Genomic DNA, 21,336 nt, shown 5'->3' with positions numbered 1-21,336 from the left:
CTTCTACTATCTAACTATATTACATGTTATTACACCAATATTTAGAAGCAACTAACATGATCTTATGTAGATTGTATATCAGAGATGAATGGTTTGCTATCTTAATCAATGTCACAACCTCATCTATGCTAGTTAACAATGTAAAGACTTTAGACCACTCCAATGGATGTTAGATGAATAATCCAAAGAGCTTTCCATGCGACTATAATATCAACCACCTAAGTAACATTTCATGCTTTGACCGTAACACTTCCATAATAAATCCACTGCATTAAATAATAATTACAGCTTCAACATAAGCTCTGCAATTGGCTGCATCCATTAAACTTAGATCTTTGAAAAAGGTAATATTACCATCAACTCTATTCCAAAACAATGAGTCGCCATTAATATAACTACTTACATACTCTCTCTTCTATTGTAGAATATATGAAGATCAAGTGACAATAGGATAAAAGGAAGAAAATTCAACATTGCTTCAACTCCCTTGGTTGCCACTAATGAATAATAATTGTTGCTTTGTATGCAAATTATTTTAATGCAAAGACTTTGCCATCCAATACAAGTTGCTTGAGCCTTGGTATTTAATAACAAAACACAGTCATTGCTGTTGTTATGTCGCTATTGAATGTGGAGATAAGCTGAACAGCCACTTGGCTGCCTTAAAGTCACAAATAGTGCTTGAAGAAGAAAGAAACAAAAGGGCAAACAAAATTGTAGCACTGTTGCATTTTAATAGATAGAAATACCACAACATGGAGTAGGCTTTGGAACTCATAGAATTCATAAGCGTAAGAAAAAAATAATCAAGAAAAAAAAAAGGCACAAAATTAATGAGAATGTAACAACAACATTGATAATGCCTTCGATGAAGGGACACACACACCATAAACAAACATGTCAAAAGTGCCATAAAAAATCTGCTCTAAATCTTAGAAGTTTTTTTCCAAAATTTTGAAATCTCACCTTTATTTAAAGAATTTCAAGCAAGTGAGGTATTCTTTCATTGTATCTTTTCTTCTTTTCTTTTTTCTTCTCCTTCTTCTTCATTTTTTTTTTTTTTTTTTTTTTTTTTTCAAGTGACTTAGATCTAAGATCCTTTTTAGCTTCTAATACAACTAAATAATTCATAATAATAAAATTATTATTGAATATCATAATTTATATTAACTAGGTTAAGAAAGAAATGTTTGTTTTATAATTTCTTCTCAAAAATTCTACTAGAGCCCCTTTTTATAAATGTCATTCCATTATTTTTTTATTTATCTCAAAATTCCTATATTTACTCACTAAAATAGTGATTTTAAGTACCATAAGTATATTTTTTATACTAAACATAAAAGTGAATCAATTATATAATTTATTAAAAATAACCTATCATTAAAACTCTTCACATTACTTTTAACGATCAAGTTTTGTTTGATACATGAGATAAAATAATACAAATGCTAGAATATTCGTAAGTAAATCAATATTGCAAAAGATTTTAGGCAAGTTGATTGGATGTCTCATTGCGGCAATAATATAGACAAACTTATGTTCACTCTATTTGAAGAAAATACCAAATAGTATTTTCATTCTTTAGAGATAGTTTTTTTGAGTACCACATATAAAAATAATATATATATATATATATTTTAATACATATCCAAAATAGTATAAAAATAACTACTATTTATGTGGACGTAGGTCACACAAATCTATAAAAAATGATCATATCTAAGATTTTATATAGCTTACCACCAAGCTATAACAACATCATAGTTGCTTGATATAATGTACCTTAAGCCTCATAGACTATCGCTAGCTTAGGGAAATGCCTTCTTTGACACAAAAGAATAACAATTGATAGACATCAATTATCCTTGTGACTTCAAAATAAGAACAAAATGCTACAACTGCCATGACCTAGGGCATTGGTTGGTAGATTGTTTCAAATTGCATAGAAAAAGTCAACAAAAAAAATGACCTCGAAAGATTGGATGGTGGTTTTACTAAAGCTAATTTAACAAAAAGTTTATAATTAATAAGTACATCCAATGAAGAATCAACTTTAGGAATCGACAAAGATTTTATATTTTATTGTAGTATTAAAAAATTTCAACCAAGCTTTAGTAGCTAATTCTTTTGAGGATATGAGGTTTGCAAAAACGGCACTAGCAAGCATACAATTGATAGATAGAAATGGTACAAAATAATTCATCACATACTTGAAGGTGTTTATACTATTCAGATTACAAATGATACTTAAATATGGATTTGAAAACAAATAAATATTATTATAAATTTTTTTATTAATAAAAAATATTCAAAGGATATAATAATAAAAATAGTAATAATATGAAACATATTATATATACTATGATTAAAACGTTATTTGTTATCTATTCAAATATTTTCTAAAAATATATTTTTTTATAACTTTTCCTAAGCAATGTGGATTTTGTATATCTATTAGAAAGAAAGTACTTAAAGAAATGAGACAACATAAGCTATATCAACTTTCTATTAATGTTATTCTATCAAAAATTCATCTTCATATCAAACACTCTGCTCTCTCTTTTTTGCATCTTTAAGTATGTATATATCCAAATTTAGACCTTTAAAACTTAACTCTCATAATATCCCAACTGAGTACATTGATCAAAAGTAAGTGAAGGCATTAATGCCACCAAAATAATTGCCTAGGCAATAACAACTTTTTATTGAAGAAATTCAAAAACCTTTCAAAGAATCAAATCTAACATTCATTTCAAAATAAACATCCTTTGATTTAGTCTAACAACTCAAATTTCTTTGAAACAACATAATTTGGAATTGTGGAATCAATATATGGAATATATTAATAAAATCATAATTCAAAAGATGAAAAAACAGAAAAGCTTGCTAGATTTTGAATTAACTAGTAATGAAACTTTCTTACATCTTGTATATTGGGCAAGCAAAATAAAGCCATATATTCACATAACTTACACATGCAACAATCAAAGCTCCCAATGCAACTTATACATAATAATGTATAAGACAAAGAAGATAAAAATGCATCTTAAAATGGCTCTTTATATTACATTCTTTACAAGAATAATGTGACAATCTATGAATTTGCACAATTTAGAAAATAAAAATTTAAAGCACTTTCCTTCTTTAAACAAGTATTTAATATTGTCAAATGTAACATAAGATATTACATTATTGCATTGTAAATAGATCAAAGCCATGATTTTTTAAATAAATAATATGACCAATATTTAAATAAAAATTAAATCATTCAACAAACAAGTACAATTTATACTCTACAACAAAATAGCTATATCGAACCTAAGAATTGTATTGTTTTTGAAATAGCTCATTATATAATTCATGCTAAATCTTTACCACCAAAGCAAAGAAAAAAAGCCATAAATATATAAATTTATTGATTAAATCATATAATTAATCATTAACTTTAGAATAATGATCGACGTTCTATATCACCTAGCAGTGAGTTGTTTCATGAATACAATGCTTAAAATTCAACCAAACATTGATTATATTACAAGCAAAGTATTTTTTTTTCTAAGAACGTACATAATAGAGTCACAAGATGATAGTGAAGAGAGTCATGTAAAATATGAAACACACTAAGGATCAAGAATTATATTATAATGTACAACAACTACTACTTAGATTCATTGGCTATGTGGATGTTGATTTCAGAGGCGACTCAGATGACCAAAAAGATTGCATAAGATTTGTTTATATTCTTGGATCAATAGCTAATACTTGGAAGAGTCATCAAAAAGATTATTTAATTACATCCATGATTGTTGTTGAACTATTTACTTTTGCTAAGTCATTGAAGAAATAACATGGTTATGCAAATTTTTACAATCCCTTAATGCCACATAAGAGCTACCAACTATGGTTTATTGTATATGAGTGTAAATTTCACTCCTCAATTCCAAATATAAGATGGCCTCAATTAAGAGTTGCTTGTAATTGGTGGTGTGAAGTAAAGTAAGCAATTGGCGAATACCAAGAAGAAAAACCACAATACAAAAGAAAGAAATTAAATCAAGTAATCACAACATCCAAAACTAAATCACAGTCTGTTCATTAGATTTTTATCTAGAAAAAAGTAGAAATAATAAATAAATATTATATTTTTAGATGCATATTTATATATATATATATATATATATTTATCTTTCCAATGATATAAAAATCATGTAATTTCAAGTTTCTATGAATAAGTTATGATAGATTAAAGATAAAATGTAAATAATAGAAAAGTTAAGTAAATAATGTTTATTTGAAGGATAACTTGCTTAAAAAGTCAGGAGCTCGAGCCTCAACTAGGCTCACAAGTAGTATATATTCGTTGTCTAAAGAGGCCTTGAGGCCTTTGTCTCTTCTTCCTACCTATACCTAAGGTGTTACAACCCATATGGAAATTATACACTTCTCTTCCTACAAGGATTACAGTAGCTACTAGTCCTCCTATTTTCTACTAGTAAAACTACTTTATTTTGCATTTTTTACTTCACCATGGTGTTCAAAAATACCTAATTAGCCTAGAAACCTTGTATAATCTTCTAATCTTGCTTATTTTCTTCATAGTGGCTCTCAAGGTGGTAAAACTCAATTTTACCAAGGTCTTGAAATTTTCTCTAAAAATTCATAAAAAATCCTATAATATTTCTATAATACTAGTATCCATATAAAGCTATATTTTTCTATCTTGGTGATTTTTTTATATTAATAAAATCAATTTAAATCCACTAAAAATCCTATTTTCTATATACATAACTTAAAAGACATGAAGTTCTTTTTCATGCTTCTTTTAACTATTAACTAATCATTGATAGGACTTTTCTTAGTAGTGCAAGTAGATATGAGGCCAATATAAAAATTGGTCTCAATTATCAATCATTAATATTCAATAATGGATAAAAATACTAAATCAAATAAGATAATTACCTTTAAGACTTACTAAGACTCTATTTTTGTAACTTTTCTTCTAATAAGACTTTTACACTTATAAATACTTCTAAATTCTAATAAATATATAAATAATAAGAAAGATCCTCTAATCTTAGTATTTAACTCACTAAATATCTTAATACTATATTTTTAACCAATCCACCAATTAAGATCCATTGGGAGGACTCACATTGTCACAATCAAGCTGCATTGGTTTTCATTAAAAATCTTGAGTATCACAAAAGAACAAAGCACATCAACATAAAGTACTTTGCCATTGGTGAAGAATATGAAAACAAACTCATGGATTTCAAATACATCGACATAGATCAACAAATAGTAGATATCTTTACAAAAGCCTTACTATACAATGTTCTTCAAAACTTTTGTGGTCTACTTGGCATCAGATAATTCCAAAATAATGAGCGGGAGGAAAGTAGAATAAACCATTCTTAGTGGAACACGTCTGGATGAGTGGAAGTGTTGGATGAATGCATCCAAACATATTCTACTCCTCATTTATTCGTAGTACCAAATGGATTTCAGTAAATGTTCGATAGTTTTAGTTCGAGAGAGAGATACAGGTGCAGAGTGTTATCGAACGAGAGAAAGAATACTTTCAGTATTAGATTCTTGTGACACTAAAGAATTGTGTATGATTGAATGAAGAGATGTTTTGTGTTATAAACGAGTGTACATTTGCAGAGAGAGTATAAAATTTTAACACGGGTGTCTCTGGCGTGAGGGTTTGCAAGAGTTCATACGCATTGTGCTTTTCTTTTTCTTCCTACGCTATGCGACGGACATGCCCTGATTGTGCCGAAACAAAGGCAGGAGTTTGGACCATCTGGCAAGCCTCGTTGCTGCCCGTAGAGGGGGTTGCCCGTCCATCGAAGCCCGGAATTGTGGATGACGAAGTTGACTTCAGATGTTCGATGCACGCCGCGAAGTGCTTATTTGAGCCCTGGAGTCAACTCCATCCAGGTGGACCTTCTGTCCGCTTGCACATCCTCGAACCGCGCGACCTGTGGTTGTCGAAATCCTTTATTTCGAATCGACGAATGGAACACGCTGACACTCCGATCACTGTGCTTCGATCCGCGAGTTCGCCAGTGGGCCAGAATATCTACAAGTCAAACCCAGCTGATCCTGACTCGAGTCTCCTCTTTTGTCAACCCACATGCCGGAGCGGGTGGAGCACGTCTCCACGGCGTTTCGTAGCGTGGGTTTCAGCGGTGCTCAACGCATATCCATCTCGGCAAAACCCCCGAAGGTCGTTCACAGAATTTAGTTCCCCGATGCATGAACGTCGGCCATCCATGCCGGCCTGGATCTCATTGGGGTGCATATTGACAATGGGTGAATTACTGCGGCGTTAACGGACCCCCCCCCCCCCCCCCCCCCGTTGAGTGTCAACGACGAGCTGCGTGGTCGACACATCTACATGTTGCATAGCAACTGACCATTCTCAAATCTGCCTCCAAGTTCAGGTTATCACAAGGAAGTTGAAATAGTCTTCGCTGAAGTCCAGTCTCAGAATCGTTGCAGCATTCCACCTCTCAGGGTGTGCGAGAGAGCGCTTTGGTGTCATCTTAAACGGTCGTTGAACTTGGAAAGAGTTTCTTCCCGAGTGGGCATGCAACGCATTCGCTCGCTGTGAATTACCAGCTTGACAGTAAATATGACCATGCCCTTGTTAAAAAGCATTTGAATCGGTCGACCGCTCCTCACCCACAATCCTCACACGAGTCTCTCAACCACAACGGGCGATGGAGATGCAACCGACATTTTCAAAACTTCTCTCCAATTGCACCAGGGTTGCTCGGTCGACGTCAAATCTGAACGAAACCTGAGGGTGATGCAGGAGTTGGAGCCTCCGAGTTGCGGACTGTAGCTGTGGAAGTCTTGTTGAGCATGCAGATCATGCTGTGCTAATGCTTGCCAACTAGACAAGCAGCTGACTCCCCGCCACCTCATCCATTGCTTTGTCGATACACCCGAAAGCAGGACAGCGGATTGTCTGTCGCCTCGAACTCCACAGGATCTTCTCGCGGGGTCCACCTCAGCCACGTCTGAGTGCCGAAAAATGGTATACGATCCATGCGAATAATGACTCTTCCCTACTATATTACTATTGTATTTATTGTCCTGAGACGGCGGAAAAAATGATACTATTCGCACTATGCGCTTGAACCATCCGGTTGCCAGGACGGAAGCGGAGCACTGTTCAACCTCAGCGCAGGGATAAACTGCCATCGCCCTCACAAGTTTGTTCTTCATTTTGTTCGAAACAAGAGAGGGTAAACCTCTTTGCTATCGATCATACTGTAAGCTTATAAACTATTTAAAGACTTCACCAGGACCCTGGCAGCCGGTACGTAACACACACCTTTAGTATTCCACCCAATAGTATCATTTCTGGCTCAAAGCTCTTCGTTTGGACTCTCTAACCCAAATTTTTGCAAAAGTCTCATAATATTGCTCGCCTTTCAGATATCGTTTGTAAATATGATTTCAATTGCGTTCTACCAACTGGCTGTTCACAACTTGTATAACACGGTGCCACATCGAAGGTTTTATTTTCACATCAAACTACAAATCCTCTTGGAAAATCATGCGATTCCATTTCTCCGACATCTCCTAAAGCATGCTCCAAAAATCGAGGGCCAGAAAGAATTCGAAACACCCACGCTACCAATGCCTTCATCAATTACCACATCCAGAGCGGTAGGCGCAGCTCGCTCAAAGCATAACCGGTATACAAGACTACATTCGCCATCACCAGTTCAATCCCAAATCCAGACAGCCCGGCCTGCTCTGTGTTGCATGGAAAGAGAAATTTCACCCCCTGACCACGGGCGTCCAGGATTGCTGCCGATGGCTCATCGACGCACGATCCCAAAACTTACCAAGTCTCGCTCCCCGAGAAGCACGCTTCTGTGAACATTACGACGTTTCCGGGGACTGGAACGTTCCCTCGCAAAAGTCAAAGCGTGCCCATGCCAAGCTTCTGCAGAGTGCTTCCACATACTAGCATTCGCAGCAGCCCGAATAGTCGTGTCCTCTCGGTCGTGCGGGCACACAGTCAGCCCGAAAGGACTGTTTCGTCCCCCCCCCCCCCCTACGCGAGACCACCCCTTCAGGTCCGTCTTCCAGGTCACCGGTGAACGTGAAAGTCAACATAATCCTATCCGCGAGCCAGAACTTCCAGTTCACGCACTTCACTGTCAACGCCAGAATTACCAACCATGCGCAGATGCCCCAAGCCCGGTTCACTACATAACCAGCGGCAGCGGGCACTGCAGTCATCGAAACGTGCTCCTCCTCCTCCTCCGGTACGATCCTGCCGCCATTGCGTTCTGAGCCAGTGAGTCGAAGCAAGCATCGGTGCGGAGCTGCAGACGATCCAGCTTGTCACGAAGATGGCGATCTCCCGGCAATCGAGACATGCCGGCCTCTTGGTGGCCGCCACTCTGGCAATGATCTTCATAGGTGACGCACCCACTCCCCTAGCCCAACACTGACCCGCACTGCACGAGCTCACTGCATGATTCTTCTGTGTTGGCACCAGGGCCCATCCGTTCGGACCCAGCGATTTCAGGGTGCGTCTCAGTGGATGCATCCCGGCATTGCAAGTGCTGTACCGATCCGATCCAAAAGCCATTCCACATGCTTGTGTCGTTTGGACTCGTTCATGGCACGCTGAAGCGATAACGTGTTGGATTTGTTCCGCCATGTCCATGCAGGCTCTGCCGACGCGTGGTGCAAAGAAGGCACCAAGGACTGCGACTACAACCACAAGAACGGGTGCGAGACCAACGTCCTGTACGATGTGAAGAACTGCGGCGACTGCGGCAACAAGTGTGCGTGCGGCCCGTACGCCGTCCCCAAGTGCAACAAAGGCAGGTGTGAGTTCTCGTGCAAGGCCGGCTGGGCTAACTGCAACAACGACTGGAAGGATGGGTGTGAGAAGGACGTCGGCAAGGACGTGTTCAACTGCGGCGGCTGCGGCAAGAAGTGCGAGTGCGGCCCCAATGCCATCGCCAAGTGCAACGGCGGCAGGTGCCAATACAGCTGCAAGGCGGGATGGGCCAACTGCAACGGCGACTGGAAGGACGGGTGCGAGAAGGACGTGAGCAAGGACCTGTACAACTGCGGCGCGTGCGGCAAGAAGTGCGAGTGCGGCCCGTACGCCAGCGCCAAGTGCAGCGGCGGCAAGTGCCAGTACACGTGCAAGTGGGGCTGGGCCAACTGCAACGGCGACTGGAAGGACGGGTGCGAGAAGGACGTGGGCAGCGACGTGAACAACTGCGGCGGCTGCGGCAACAAGTGCCCCCAGCCCAAGTACTTTGGCGGGGAGGCCACCTGCAAGAACGGCAAGTGTCGCGACCAGTGCAAGAAGGGGATGAAGTTCGACGCCCACAAGAAGTGCTGCGTCCGCAGGTACTGACGACGGACCGAGGTCGGGAGCAGTGGATCCCGCTTCGTTCCACTTGTGCGCCGATGCGGTGCGCTGGACAATGCTGCTTTCTCCCTGCCGTGGCCGGACCGACGACGGCGCGGGCAGCGTGTTCCAGAGGTCACAGTGTTGGTAGTCGGTAGTCGGTAGTCGAGTTGGAAGAATAAGAGGCCGCAGTGCATCATCTCGATGCACAGACACAGCCGCTGATGACGAGCGTAGAGAGTGGCCGCTGGAGCGCCGCGGTCCGGGCTCTGTACCATTGGGCTGACCGATGTAGATGTGTAAATTGAACTCAGGAGCTTGTGGCAACTGGGATTCCCTACAATAACATGAAGAGATACTGAATGATTGACAACACAAGTGGGCTCGTGGTGGCCAAGCTTTGTCCATTGCGTTCTCTGTTGCGTTTCTGGAGATCGTCAACACATGTCAAAGCTGGTCGTGTTTTAGCGGTCGGGGGCGCAGCGTCGAACACATGTGCGTGGGATGTGTGGCGCTGCAGTGGATGTTGTTATGTTTTGTGGCACTCGTTGATTCGGTGGAGCTGTGGTTTTCCATGCCATTCGCGCTGTGGGGCGCGAGAACGCAGTGGCCATGTTTCAGGTGGAGTGTGCCCCGGGAGGATCGGGGAGGCTCGTTTAGCTGCTTGAGGCGGAGAGGACATTTGGGTACGGCTTCCCGAATTGCGCATGTGCTGGACTGTTCTTGTCACAGAGCCCACTTTCGGATAGTGTGTGTGGAGCTCCGTCGCCAGCGCGGATTACTGCCGGGGAGGCCTTACTGCTGCGCTTTTGAATGTGGTGTGCATGGGCAGTTCCGTTTTCCTGTAGACAGTCTGGGACGAAGTTCAGAGGGAAATCTCTGAGCTCAGTCGTGTGGTCGGAGCGAGGGCTTAAGACGTTCTTTCCCTTGCTCGAGGTCAAGTGTGTTTCTGGGGCCGAAAGTTTCTTGGGAGCAAAGCCAACGCGGGAGATCAGGGTGGCAGTTGATAAATCATGGACCTTGGCTCGGAGGCATGAGAGGATGTTGATCTTTTTAATGCAACATCTGGATAAATCCCACTTAGTCAACTTTTATGAAGTGTTGGAGTTCTATCATTACAAAGCTCAAATTTTATTCTGAAATTAGATGAGAAAATTGTAAATCAAGATGAAGAATATCTTGACAATAGGAAACAGTAGTTGGATTTATGGGTTAGTCTTCCATTCAACTTTCTCCATTTGAGGAGTAGTGTAGATCAAATCACCAAATACCTATATCTAGATCCAAATAGTACTACGAACAGATGAGCCTTTTACCTATTTTTTATTATAAGCATAGAGTCGTATGGTATAACTCATAGCATCTTAAATATAGATCGAGTGAGGTGGTGAAAGTATTTGTGCACAAATTTATACTTGTTGTATATATGATGTTTCGCATATATATATATATATATATATATGATGAGTTAATAATTTTAATATGTTACAAGCCTCTATCTTGTTTCAATGTGGCATATATTGATTTTTCTTTTCTAACTTTGTTTTTGCTTATTCACTGAATATTTCGTTTTTCAATTTTAATTGAAATTTGTACTCTATTATGTGTTCTATTGTTTACACATATAATAGAGAAGCATGAGGAATTTGGAACTAAAGTTTTTGAAAGGAATGTTTTTAAAATATAGAATTATCATGTAGAAATTGTTTTTCAGCCAGAGGCTTTTAATGTGGTCATTGAAAGTGAGAAAATCTAATGTCCATGCCTAAAATAAGTGATAACATCAAATTACAACTTATAGATGTGGTGGAGCATAAAAATGGCAATGTATAGATGCTTGTCAGTTTAAATATTACTTTGAAAGTTACATCAAAACTTATAAGTTGTATCAACATAATCTTTGTAGTATGAACCAATGTCAAGGAAAAGAATCAAACTCTCTTTGTTCTTGAGGAGCATTTTCTACAACAAAAGACATCATCACAAAAATAAAACAAGTTAGAAGAATCGAATGATCTTGTATTCTTTATCCAAGCACAAGCACAAAAAAATAATTTGAAAGTAACTAATATAATCCATATGCTTTGAATGAGGAAATTGTGTAAAAACCGCAAAATATCACTGCAATGATATGATAATAGAATGTAAAAAGAACTGGTACAATGCTTTACTTACACAAACGTACTTGCGAGGTGAAGTACCAAAGGGCCAGAACTGTTATTGAGATGAATGAAACTCTAAAGAAGAATGTGTATGGATGTTCATCCAACAACCTATTTAAAGAATTCACCAGCACCCTGGCAGCCGGTAAGTAACACACACCTTTAGTATTCCACCCATTAGTATCATTTGTGGGTCCAAGCTCTTCGATAAAACCCTCTAACCCAAATTTTCGCAAAAGCTTCATAATATTGAACGCCTTTCAAATATCGTTTGTAAATATAATTTCAAATGCGTAGATTCGACTTGAACGATGTTCCTACATTCAAATGTAATTGGTTGTTTGCGGAGCACGCTCCAAACTTCTTGAAAAGACATGTGCATTTATCATGTACAACCAGTGTGTTTCTGCCGCACCCCAACGTCCTCTCCGCCTCAAGCAGCTAAACGAGCCTCCCCGATCCTCCCGGGGCACACTCCACCTGAAACATGGCCACTGCGTTCTCGCGCCCCACAGCGCGAATGGCATGGAAAACCACAGCTCCACCGAATCAACGAGTGCCACAAAACATAACAACATCCACTGCAGCGCCACACATCCCACGCACATGTGTTCGACGCTGCGCCCCCGACCGCTAAAACACGACCAGCTTTGACATGTGTTGACGATCTCCAGAAACGCAACAGAGAACGCAATGGACAAAGCTTGGCCACCACGAGCCCACTTGTGTTGTCAATCATTCAGTATCTCTTCATGTTATTGTAGGGAATCCCAGTTGCCACAAGCTCCTGAGTTCAATTTACACATCTACATCGGTCAGCCCAATGGTACAGAGCCCGGACCGCGGCGCTCCAGCGGCCACTCTCTACGCTCGTCATCAGCGGCTGTGTCTGTGCATCGAGATGATGCACTGCGGCCTCTTATTCTTCCAACTCGACTACCGACTACCGACTACCAACACTGTGACCTCTGGAACACGCTGCCCGCGCCGTCGTCGGTCCGGCCACGGCAGGGAGAAAGCAGCATTGTCCAGCGCACCGCATCGGCGCACAAGTGGAACGAAGCGGGATCCACTGCTCCCGACCTCGGTCCGTCGTCAGTACCTGCGGACGCAGCACTTCTTGTGGGCGTCGAACTTCATCCCCTTCTTGCACTGGTCGCGACACTTGCCGTTCTTGCAGGTGGCCTCCCCGCCAAAGTACTTGGGCTGGGGGCACTTGTTGCCGCAGCCGCCGCAGTTGTTCACGTCGCTGCCCACGTCCTTCTCGCACCCGTCCTTCCAGTCGCCGTTGCAGTTGGCCCAGCCCCACTTGCACGTGTACTGGCACTTGCCGCCGCTGCACTTGGCGCTGGCGTACGGGCCGCACTCGCACTTCTTGCCGCACGCGCCGCAGTTGTACAGGTCCTTGCTCACGTCCTTCTCGCACCCGTCCTTCCAGTCGCCGTTGCAGTTGGCCCATCCCGCCTTGCAGCTGTATTGGCACCTGCCGCCGTTGCACTTGGCGATGGCATTGGGGCCGCACTCGCACTTCTTGCCGCAGCCGCCGCAGTTGAACACGTCCTTGCCGACGTCCTTCTCACACCCATCCTTCCAGTCGTTGTTGCAGTTAGCCCAGCCGGCCTTGCACGAGAACTCACACCTGCCTTTGTTGCACTTGGGGACGGCGTACGGGCCGCACGCACACTTGTTGCCGCAGTCGCCGCAGTTCTTCACATCGTACAGGACGTTGGTCTCGCACCCGTTCTTGTGGTTGTAGTCGCAGTCCTTGGTGCCTTCTTTGCACCACGCGTCGGCAGAGCCTGCATGGACATGGCGGAACAAATCCAACACGTTATCGCTTCAGCGTGCCATGAACGAGTCCAAACGACACAAGCATGTGGAATGGTTTTTGGATCGGATCGGTACAGCACTTGCAATGCCGGGATGCATCCACTGAGACGCACCCTGAAATCGCTGGGTCCGAACGGATGGGCCCTGGTGCCAACACAGAAGAATCATGCAGTGAGCTCGTGCAGTGCGGGTCAGTGTTGGGCTAGGGGAGTGGGTGCGTCACCTATGAAGATCATTGCCAGAGTGGCGGCCACCAAGAGGCCGGCATGTCTCGATTGCCGGGAGATCGCCATCTTCGTGACAAGCTGGATCGTCTGCAGCTCCGCACCGATGCTTGCTTCGACTCACTGGCTCAGAACGCAATGGCGGCAGGATCGTACCGGAGGAGGAGGAGGAGCACGTTTCGATGACTGCAGTGCCCGCTGCCGCTGGTTATGTAGTGAACCGGGCTTGGGGCATCTGCGCATGGTTGGTAATTCTGGCGTTGACAGTGAAGTGCGTGAACTGGAAGTTCTGGCTCGCGGATAGGATTATGTTGACTTTCACGTTCACCGGTGACCTGGAAGACGGACCTGAAGGGGTGGTATCGGGTAGGGGGGGGGGGACGAAACAGTCCTTTCGGGCTGACTGTGTGCCCGCACGACCGAGAGGACACGACTATTCGGGCTGCTGCGAATGCTAGTATGTGGAAGCACTCTGCAGAAGCTTGGCATGGGCACGCTTTGACTTTTGCGAGGGAACGTTCCAGTCCCCGGAAACGTCGTAATGTTCACAGAAGCGTGCTTCTCGGGGAGCGAGACTTGGTAAGTTTTGGGATCGTGCGTCGATGAGCCATCGGCAGCAATCCTGGACGCCCGTGGTCAGGGGGTGAAATTTCTCTTTCCATGCAACACACAGAGCAGGCCGGGCCGTCTGGATTTGGGATTGAACCGGTGACTGGTATTTTAGCGTTGTGTACGGGTTGTGCTGTAGGCGGGCTGCGCTTTTAGTCAGTCCGTGAGCGATGGAACTGCATGATTTGGACGATGAAACCTGGTCCGAGGTTTAAACCGCAACTATGGATATTGCATTGTGATGTCGTACTTGTAAACGGGTAGACTGTGTAATACAATGAAAAGTTTTACGAACAACCCTTTAATCGCAAGCAATATTCTGGGGAGTTTGCAAAAGCCTGGGTTAGATGGAACGATTTAAGAAAATATGAAACTAGAAATAAGGTTCTTGTATGGAATAAGATTCTACACACAAAGCTTCGTCTTATCTTTTCCGAGAGGCTCGATCAATGTTCTGGACTACGTAAAAGCATATTAAACAATCGAAAGCAAAGAGGTCTTCCATCCTGTGTTTCAGATAAAAATATGCAAATAGAATCCTGTTTTTTCCGCCGTCTGAGAAAAACAAAAGCAATAATACTACAACAGTGAAGAGCCATTTATTCGTATGGATTGACTTGCTTTCCACTTTTTGCGCTCAGGCGTAGCTGAGTAGACGCCGGGACAAGACATTGTGGTGGACGAGGTGGCAGACAATTCGCAATCCAACTTTTGGGTGCGTCGAGACTCCTAGAGCTGCATCCTCAAATTTCGTGCAGAACCGACGTTGACCATGTGAAATTCAGTACGTATGCAATAACATAGAGTTATTTTATTCGCATGTTGATCACGATTTATACATTTCAGGATTTGACAAGTTTGAGGATCTTCTACATACATTCTATTTCAACATTGTGTTCGAACTAAACTTATCCTCGAGCATATCGAGTAATACCCTGACCATGGTGTTCTGCATGGATAATGGGTTCATCCATGCACATAAGGTTCTCAGGTAGATATATTAGGCGAGTAAGAGGAAGAAACTCCAGGCGCTCCTTTTTTTTCCTGCCAATACCCCCTCTCGCTTAGGGTTTCGTCTCTATAATTCCTTTTCATGTGGCAAAGCTCTGTTGCAATGTCACTCTTTCTTGTGCGCCTGCTGAGCGAACAAGTCAACCGCCTCTCTTTGGTAAGTTTTCTTCCCTTCTTGTTTTGTTGTTGATGTTTTTCTTATTGTGTTTGTATAACATGTGCTATCATTAACTCAGCCTGAGGTGCTTTTGCTAGGTGTGTGGTTTCTAGTCACTCTTGTAAGAAGATGTTGTGATTGTATAATCATATATACATACATATGGCTTGTTGTGCAAGTCCTTAGATCGACTCAAAAATCCATGTTTTGAAGTTAAGCAAAGCTCATCTTTTGATATAGGTTTTGGCCCTAACTTTTATAATAAAACTTATATACATCCTATTACTACCAATGTATAGCTTCCATCATTAAGAGTTGATATAAGTTTTATAAAGAGAGAGACATTAAGTATATTATTAAGAATCAATAATTTTTTTATTTTTTATTTTTTTTCTACTAAAATTGTAGAGTTTAAGTAGGGATTAGAAGAAAGTGATAGAATCTACAGATCATTGGAGCACCTTGATGTTTATAAAGGTGGACACACTTGGCTATTAACAATGTGTTTTGGCTAAAGGTATATGACTTGACCTTGGCATTTATTACATAGATTTAAGAATGAATATAGTTTATTTATGATAGTTTATAGAAAAAATATAAAAGAACTTATTAATTATAGTTTTTTTTATCTATAGATATAGGTTGCAATTCCAGCATGTCATTGGTGTAGATTTTAGAATGAAAGATGAGATTGTTCTATCGCTTTTGTTAGTTTAGCATATTGATTGCTTTACTCAATATATCTACTAATTGATTTTTTGTTTGAAAAAATAGAAGTACGTAAAAATAGATTAATTTCATAATATCTTTTGAAGAAACTTCTTAGAAGCTTTATAGATGTCTCTATGACTTTACACGTATTTTTAGTTAATTATTAGACTTGAAACTTGATCAACAAGTTAGCTACGTGATACACGTCTTCATAGTTTTTGGAATAAGATAATTATGTGGCACATACATAGATAACTTGTGTTATAAGTTAAGTCATGTGTCTTGCAATATCAATATATGTTAGAAGTCCTATAAAATATTATTATATAGTTCTTAGTTAGAGAGTATATATTGAGGCAAGAGTGAAGTCTTCTTCACTCTTGTCAACAACTTTATTACATCTTAGTCTTATTTCAAGATTTTTTAGTCTTCTTATCTTTGGCAATAGCCATTTTAGTTCAATATATTATCATCTTTGAGTGATTTTTTAGTCATTTTAAATGACACAAAAGTGTATTGAGGATTGATTTTTTTAAGATTCATGTCCTTGATAGTCCAAGGTCTTATAAAATATAACTATGTAGCTCTTAGTTAGATGGTACATAAGGAGATAAAAGTATAACCTTCTTCACTCTTATCAATTCTTTGTTTGCTTCTAATCTAGTTTCAAGGATCTTTAGGATTGTTGTTTTTTGGAAATAGTAATTTTAATTTCTTCTTAAAAATACATATTTTTTATATTTATTTTGTAATCTTTTTTGATACATATCTCACATGTTTATATTTTTTCTTTAAGTACTTGTCTTTGACATTTGTTCAAGTTCTTCTTCATTTTGTGACAATGTAATATGTTTATTTATATTATTATATAATATAGAAAATATATCATTAAGATCTCACATGTTTTTAATATTTTGTTATCTAATCTTTGATTCATAAAAAATAACATCCTCACAAATGATTGTCTTTTCTTTTCTTTTTTGTAGAATTGTACATTTAATAAGCTTTATTATTAGAGTCATATCTAACAAAAATTCACTTTTTTATTTTACTTTAAAGATTTGAGTATTGTTTTTAGCTATATAGAGATAAGTAATATAATCAAAAGTTTGTAGATGAATTATATTGAATATATTTGTTATTAATAATATTTTATAAATTTCTTTTTATTATTAGTATTTTTAAAAACATAAGTTTAGAAGATAGTTTAAAATATGAAAATTATACAAACTATTAAGAATGCTAAATCCATCACAACAACATATAGAAATGAAGAACCTCAACAACAATGTATTCTTCCTTTAATACATGGCAAGATACAACATGTTTACTATCACAATCTAAGAAAAAACTCTCAAAGCTTGGAGCTACTATCGGAGACAAAAACCTCTCTTGATTCTGTGTCAAATTTGCCTCTTTAGAATCTTTTTATATTTCATTTCCTTGATACCTCTCTTGCTACCTTGATTACACTAGCTATAACTTATTGTTATTCCTACTAGTAAGATATGTTATTTATTCAAATTCAAGTTGATCATGGTTATAAAAATTTATTTAAATATTATGAAAACCTTTTGGAGTTTAAAAATCTTATTCAAATTCTTCATAATGGCCTCTCCAAGTAATATAATTGTTTTTACCAAAATCTTTCAAATATATTCTAAAATTCCTAAAACACTAAATCAAAGCTTTAAATAATTTCTAAAACGTTTTTTTTTATGATTTAAGATGCTAACATCAGATTGAACCTACTTTATCCTATCTTCTTGATTATTTTATATCAATTAAATCAATCAATTTATATCGACACTAAATTACTAAAAAAACCATAAGGTTCTTTTTTCAACTTTTTTTACCTACTAATCAAAATCAATGAGATTCTAATAAACAATACATGTGGGTAGAAGATTGATTAGATATTGGATTCAATAGCTAGATACTAATTATCACAATAAATAAAAATATATTAATTAACTAGTTAATTATCTCTAAAGTTGATGATGATTCTATTTTTATGATTTTCTCTCCAACACTACTCTTGCAATTTACAAAACCTTCCAAATTCAAACAAATACTTTACTAATCAAAGTGACTTCCTAATTTGAATAATTTGTATGAAAACAACATATAAAATAAATTTTTGATATATCCACTGATTGAAATGCATGCATAAAACTCACAATATTCCCTCAAATGGTCAAATTTGACAATACTTTTTTCTCCTTACATATACTCTATAATCCTTCAAGTTCAACATTGACTAGAGATGATAATGTAGCCAATTGAAACAATCTATTTTTCCGATAACAGATTTGTGGTTTAAACCCTGACATAATCATGCACAATGTATGTTTATATGTTATTTCCCTCATCTCCTCCACCCTCCCTTCAAATTGTGTGCGTGGACAGATCAAAACAAAACCAGACTGGCCCTAGAATTCTAGACGGATGATTTTTTTTTTAAAACGATACAAATAAAATACTAATCATCTCTCATGTTCCCATGTGGGGGGAGAATAGCCTCACCTGGTGAGCTCCCATGTGCATCGAGGGCACATTAGTCAACAACCGATTTTGTACATCACCATATCGGAACGATCGCCAGGAAGTCAACCAGGGCGCCTTTGCAGGCCAGCCATTGCCCCGCTTCCTCTGCACATGGGGCTCCACACGTGGCTGGATCAGATGCAGCAGCCACGAATCTCGACGTAAGTGCGACCAGTCGGCGCAAGCAGTTCACCATTCGCGTGCCTTCGAAATGCAATGACAAAAGCACGCAGCTTACAGATTTTCACACATTCGCTTATTGCTGCACCATCATGCTTCGAATTCCTGGTCTCTGTGACTTGTTCAAGTCATGATTGCAACTGGAAACCACCTGAAATGCTTCGAGGGTTATCAGATCAGGCCCACCATCCGAGCCTTGGCCTTCCAAATCCTCACGCTGCAACAGGTAGATGCCTGAAAAGGCTCAACTGGGTGTCAACTTGCACGCGCGACACTGCTCATGCTCTCAATTTAGAAAGTTCAGGTCCGGGCTGTGGCACTGCTTTCATTGATCTCTCAATCCAAGGCAAACGATGTCGAACTGTAATACGCCGCGGAAAACGAGGTTACCGTGCACTAGCGAAGAGCTCGATTTCGTCCGACGAGTGGGATTAAGCCACGCAGAGCGGGCTGAGGTTGGAGTTCATTGTCGAAGTGCTCAGATAATCCGGGACCGACCGGCTCAGGATTGTGGTAAAGAATCACGCTCACTTGAAGATTGAACTCAGCGATTGAACCAGTGCAGGCACTGAACTGGGCGATTTATCCAGTGCCGAGGCTAAACCCAGCGGTTTGCAAGAATCGGACAAGCTCCAGTTACTACCTACCGTCAAATTTGGGCTTTCCAATGCGATCGTTGCTCATTACGTCCAAGCTGAAATGAGAGTATGATCCACAACAGCCATGTGAGAAAACCCGAGTGCTGGCCGGAGGGTGCTCTCACCCACAACGAGACGACGCTGGAAGTGTCGCCGACCCTGCCACTACAATGAGCATGAGCGCAGGTGAACCCGCGCATGTGGAAGAGGTTGGACTAATTCAAGTTACGCTGGAGGAAAAACAACGCATTGACACGAACGTCCCCGACGATGCGAGTAATTGTAGATGGCTAGTAGCATTGTAAGATTGTAAAGAAGAGGCAACGGTGGAAATCCGAAGTTCAATACAGTGGACTGATCATTTAAGCGCAGCCCGACGGCTAATAATCTAGCTGGTGATCGATTTTATGTGGGTCGGGTTGTTGGATGAATACATCCAAACATAGTCTACTCCTCATTCATTCGTAGCACCAAATGGATTTCAGTCTGTGAGTTAGGTAATTGTGTTCGATAGTTTTAGTTCGAGAGAGAGAGATACAGGTGCAGAGTGTTATCGAACGAGAGAAAGAATACTTTCAGTATTAGATTCTTGGGACACTAAAGAATTGTGTATGATTGAATAAAGAGATATTTGTGTTATAAACGAGTGTACATTTGCAGAGAGAGTATAGAATTTTAACAGGTTATGGGCCCACACCCGCGTGTACGCTGCGCTGAATACACATATATAGTTTTTCGCTGCTCTGAATCTCATGAAACGTCCACTACAATAGGGATTCGATAAAAGTTTCTCCACTACCTTGTTTCTTGATTATTGATTCTTGATTATTTTTCTTTACACAAGATTATCGTGATATTTACTATTATACATGGAGTATCATATTATTTCAAGACCAGATTCTATTATTCTTATTACAGTACTCAATATCAACAGCGTTATATCACACTAGGTTCTACATTCTAATTTCACACTCCTAATTGCTTCTTGTTTATTTTCTTCATTGTGTTTTTCAATCCTTTTTCTGATTCTGTTTTACTTGATTCCACTCTATTTCTATTCATTGTTTATATCTCAATGTATCATGGACAAGCATGATAAAATACCGATTAAGATGTTCTACAAAACCAATTTCTCTATATGGAAATACCACATGGAACTAATCTCCAAAGCAAAGAAGATTTTACATGTTGTCAATGGACTTGAGAAGTGTGAGCTAAAATAAGCCTCCACTAGTTGGAAGTTTATTCTAGTTCAGAATAAGTGAATTAACTATTTATTTCTTAGAAATGTTAGCTCTTATTAAAATCTTAATATTTTCACTCTTAACCTCTTTAAATCACCAAGTGTGATATAAACAATTCTCCACTATTTGCAAGGTTGTCTTAGTTCACAACAAGTGAATTAACTATTTTTTTTTTTAATAAGTTGTAGTTCTTATCTAATTTTTAATTAAATCACTCCTTAATCTTAATTAAAGAAAACTAAGTCATTAAGCAAAACCTCTCCCTTGAATTGGCATACAATAGCAAATTATCCACAAAATGCATGCCAAAGGATTTCCTTCATTTAACTCTTCATTTAATTGTTTGATTGTTATTTTTATTTTTTTATTTTTTCTTATATTAATTTTTATTTATTAACAAACAATCATCTTAATATAATTTATCATCCATAAATAATTTATCATCTACTTTTAAGATTCATCTATACTTTAAAAATTCATCCAAATTGTTTGCTTTAGAACCTAATCTAACTTCATTCTAATATAATCTAAATCACCTAGTGTGAATTCGTTTGCCTCAAATCTCACTAAGTAGGAAGACTTGATATTGTCTATTGCGATTGAACTTAGATTTGATT

The 21,336-nt window shown here is 39.4% G+C and overlaps 1 protein-coding gene across 17 annotated transcripts; it reads left to right on the top strand.

Moving 5' to 3' along the window:
* The first annotated feature begins 11,517 nt into the window (after positions 1–11,517).
* Positions 11,518–20,121, top strand: LOC141046349 (uncharacterized). Of its 17 annotated transcripts, none has more exons than XM_090257180.1 (5): positions 11,518–14,727; positions 14,873–15,015; positions 15,215–15,399; positions 15,586–15,639; positions 15,848–20,121. In XM_090257180.1, the coding sequence occupies exon 1, from the start codon at positions 12,262–12,264 to the stop codon at positions 13,924–13,926; it is 1,665 nt and encodes a 554-aa protein (XP_090113306.1). In that variant the 5' UTR covers positions 11,518–12,261; the 3' UTR covers positions 13,927–14,727; positions 14,873–15,015; positions 15,215–15,399; positions 15,586–15,639; positions 15,848–20,121. The 17 variants fall into 17 exon arrangements, with proteins under 17 accessions (XP_090113306.1, XP_090113302.1, XP_090113305.1 ...); XM_090257176.1 differs by having other exon boundaries at positions 15,819–20,121; XM_090257179.1 differs by having other exon boundaries at positions 15,579–15,639.
* Positions 20,122–21,336: the final 1,215 nt, after the last annotated feature.

This window comes from Physcomitrium patens, chromosome 16 (genome assembly GCF_059467195.1).
Source record: "Physcomitrium patens ecotype Gransden chromosome 16, ASM5946719v1, whole genome shotgun sequence".
Taxonomy (NCBI): domain Eukaryota; kingdom Viridiplantae; phylum Streptophyta; class Bryopsida; order Funariales; family Funariaceae; genus Physcomitrium; species Physcomitrium patens.
The sequence above is the reverse complement of the archived record's forward strand: the minus strand, read 5'-3'. Positions and strand labels throughout refer to the sequence as shown.

What these genes read in the sequence shown, in the direction of transcription:
- LOC141046349 (XM_090257170.1), top strand. Translation starts at nt 12,262, where the DNA reads ATGGACAAAGCTTGGCCACCACGAGCCCACTTGTGTTGTCAATCATTC.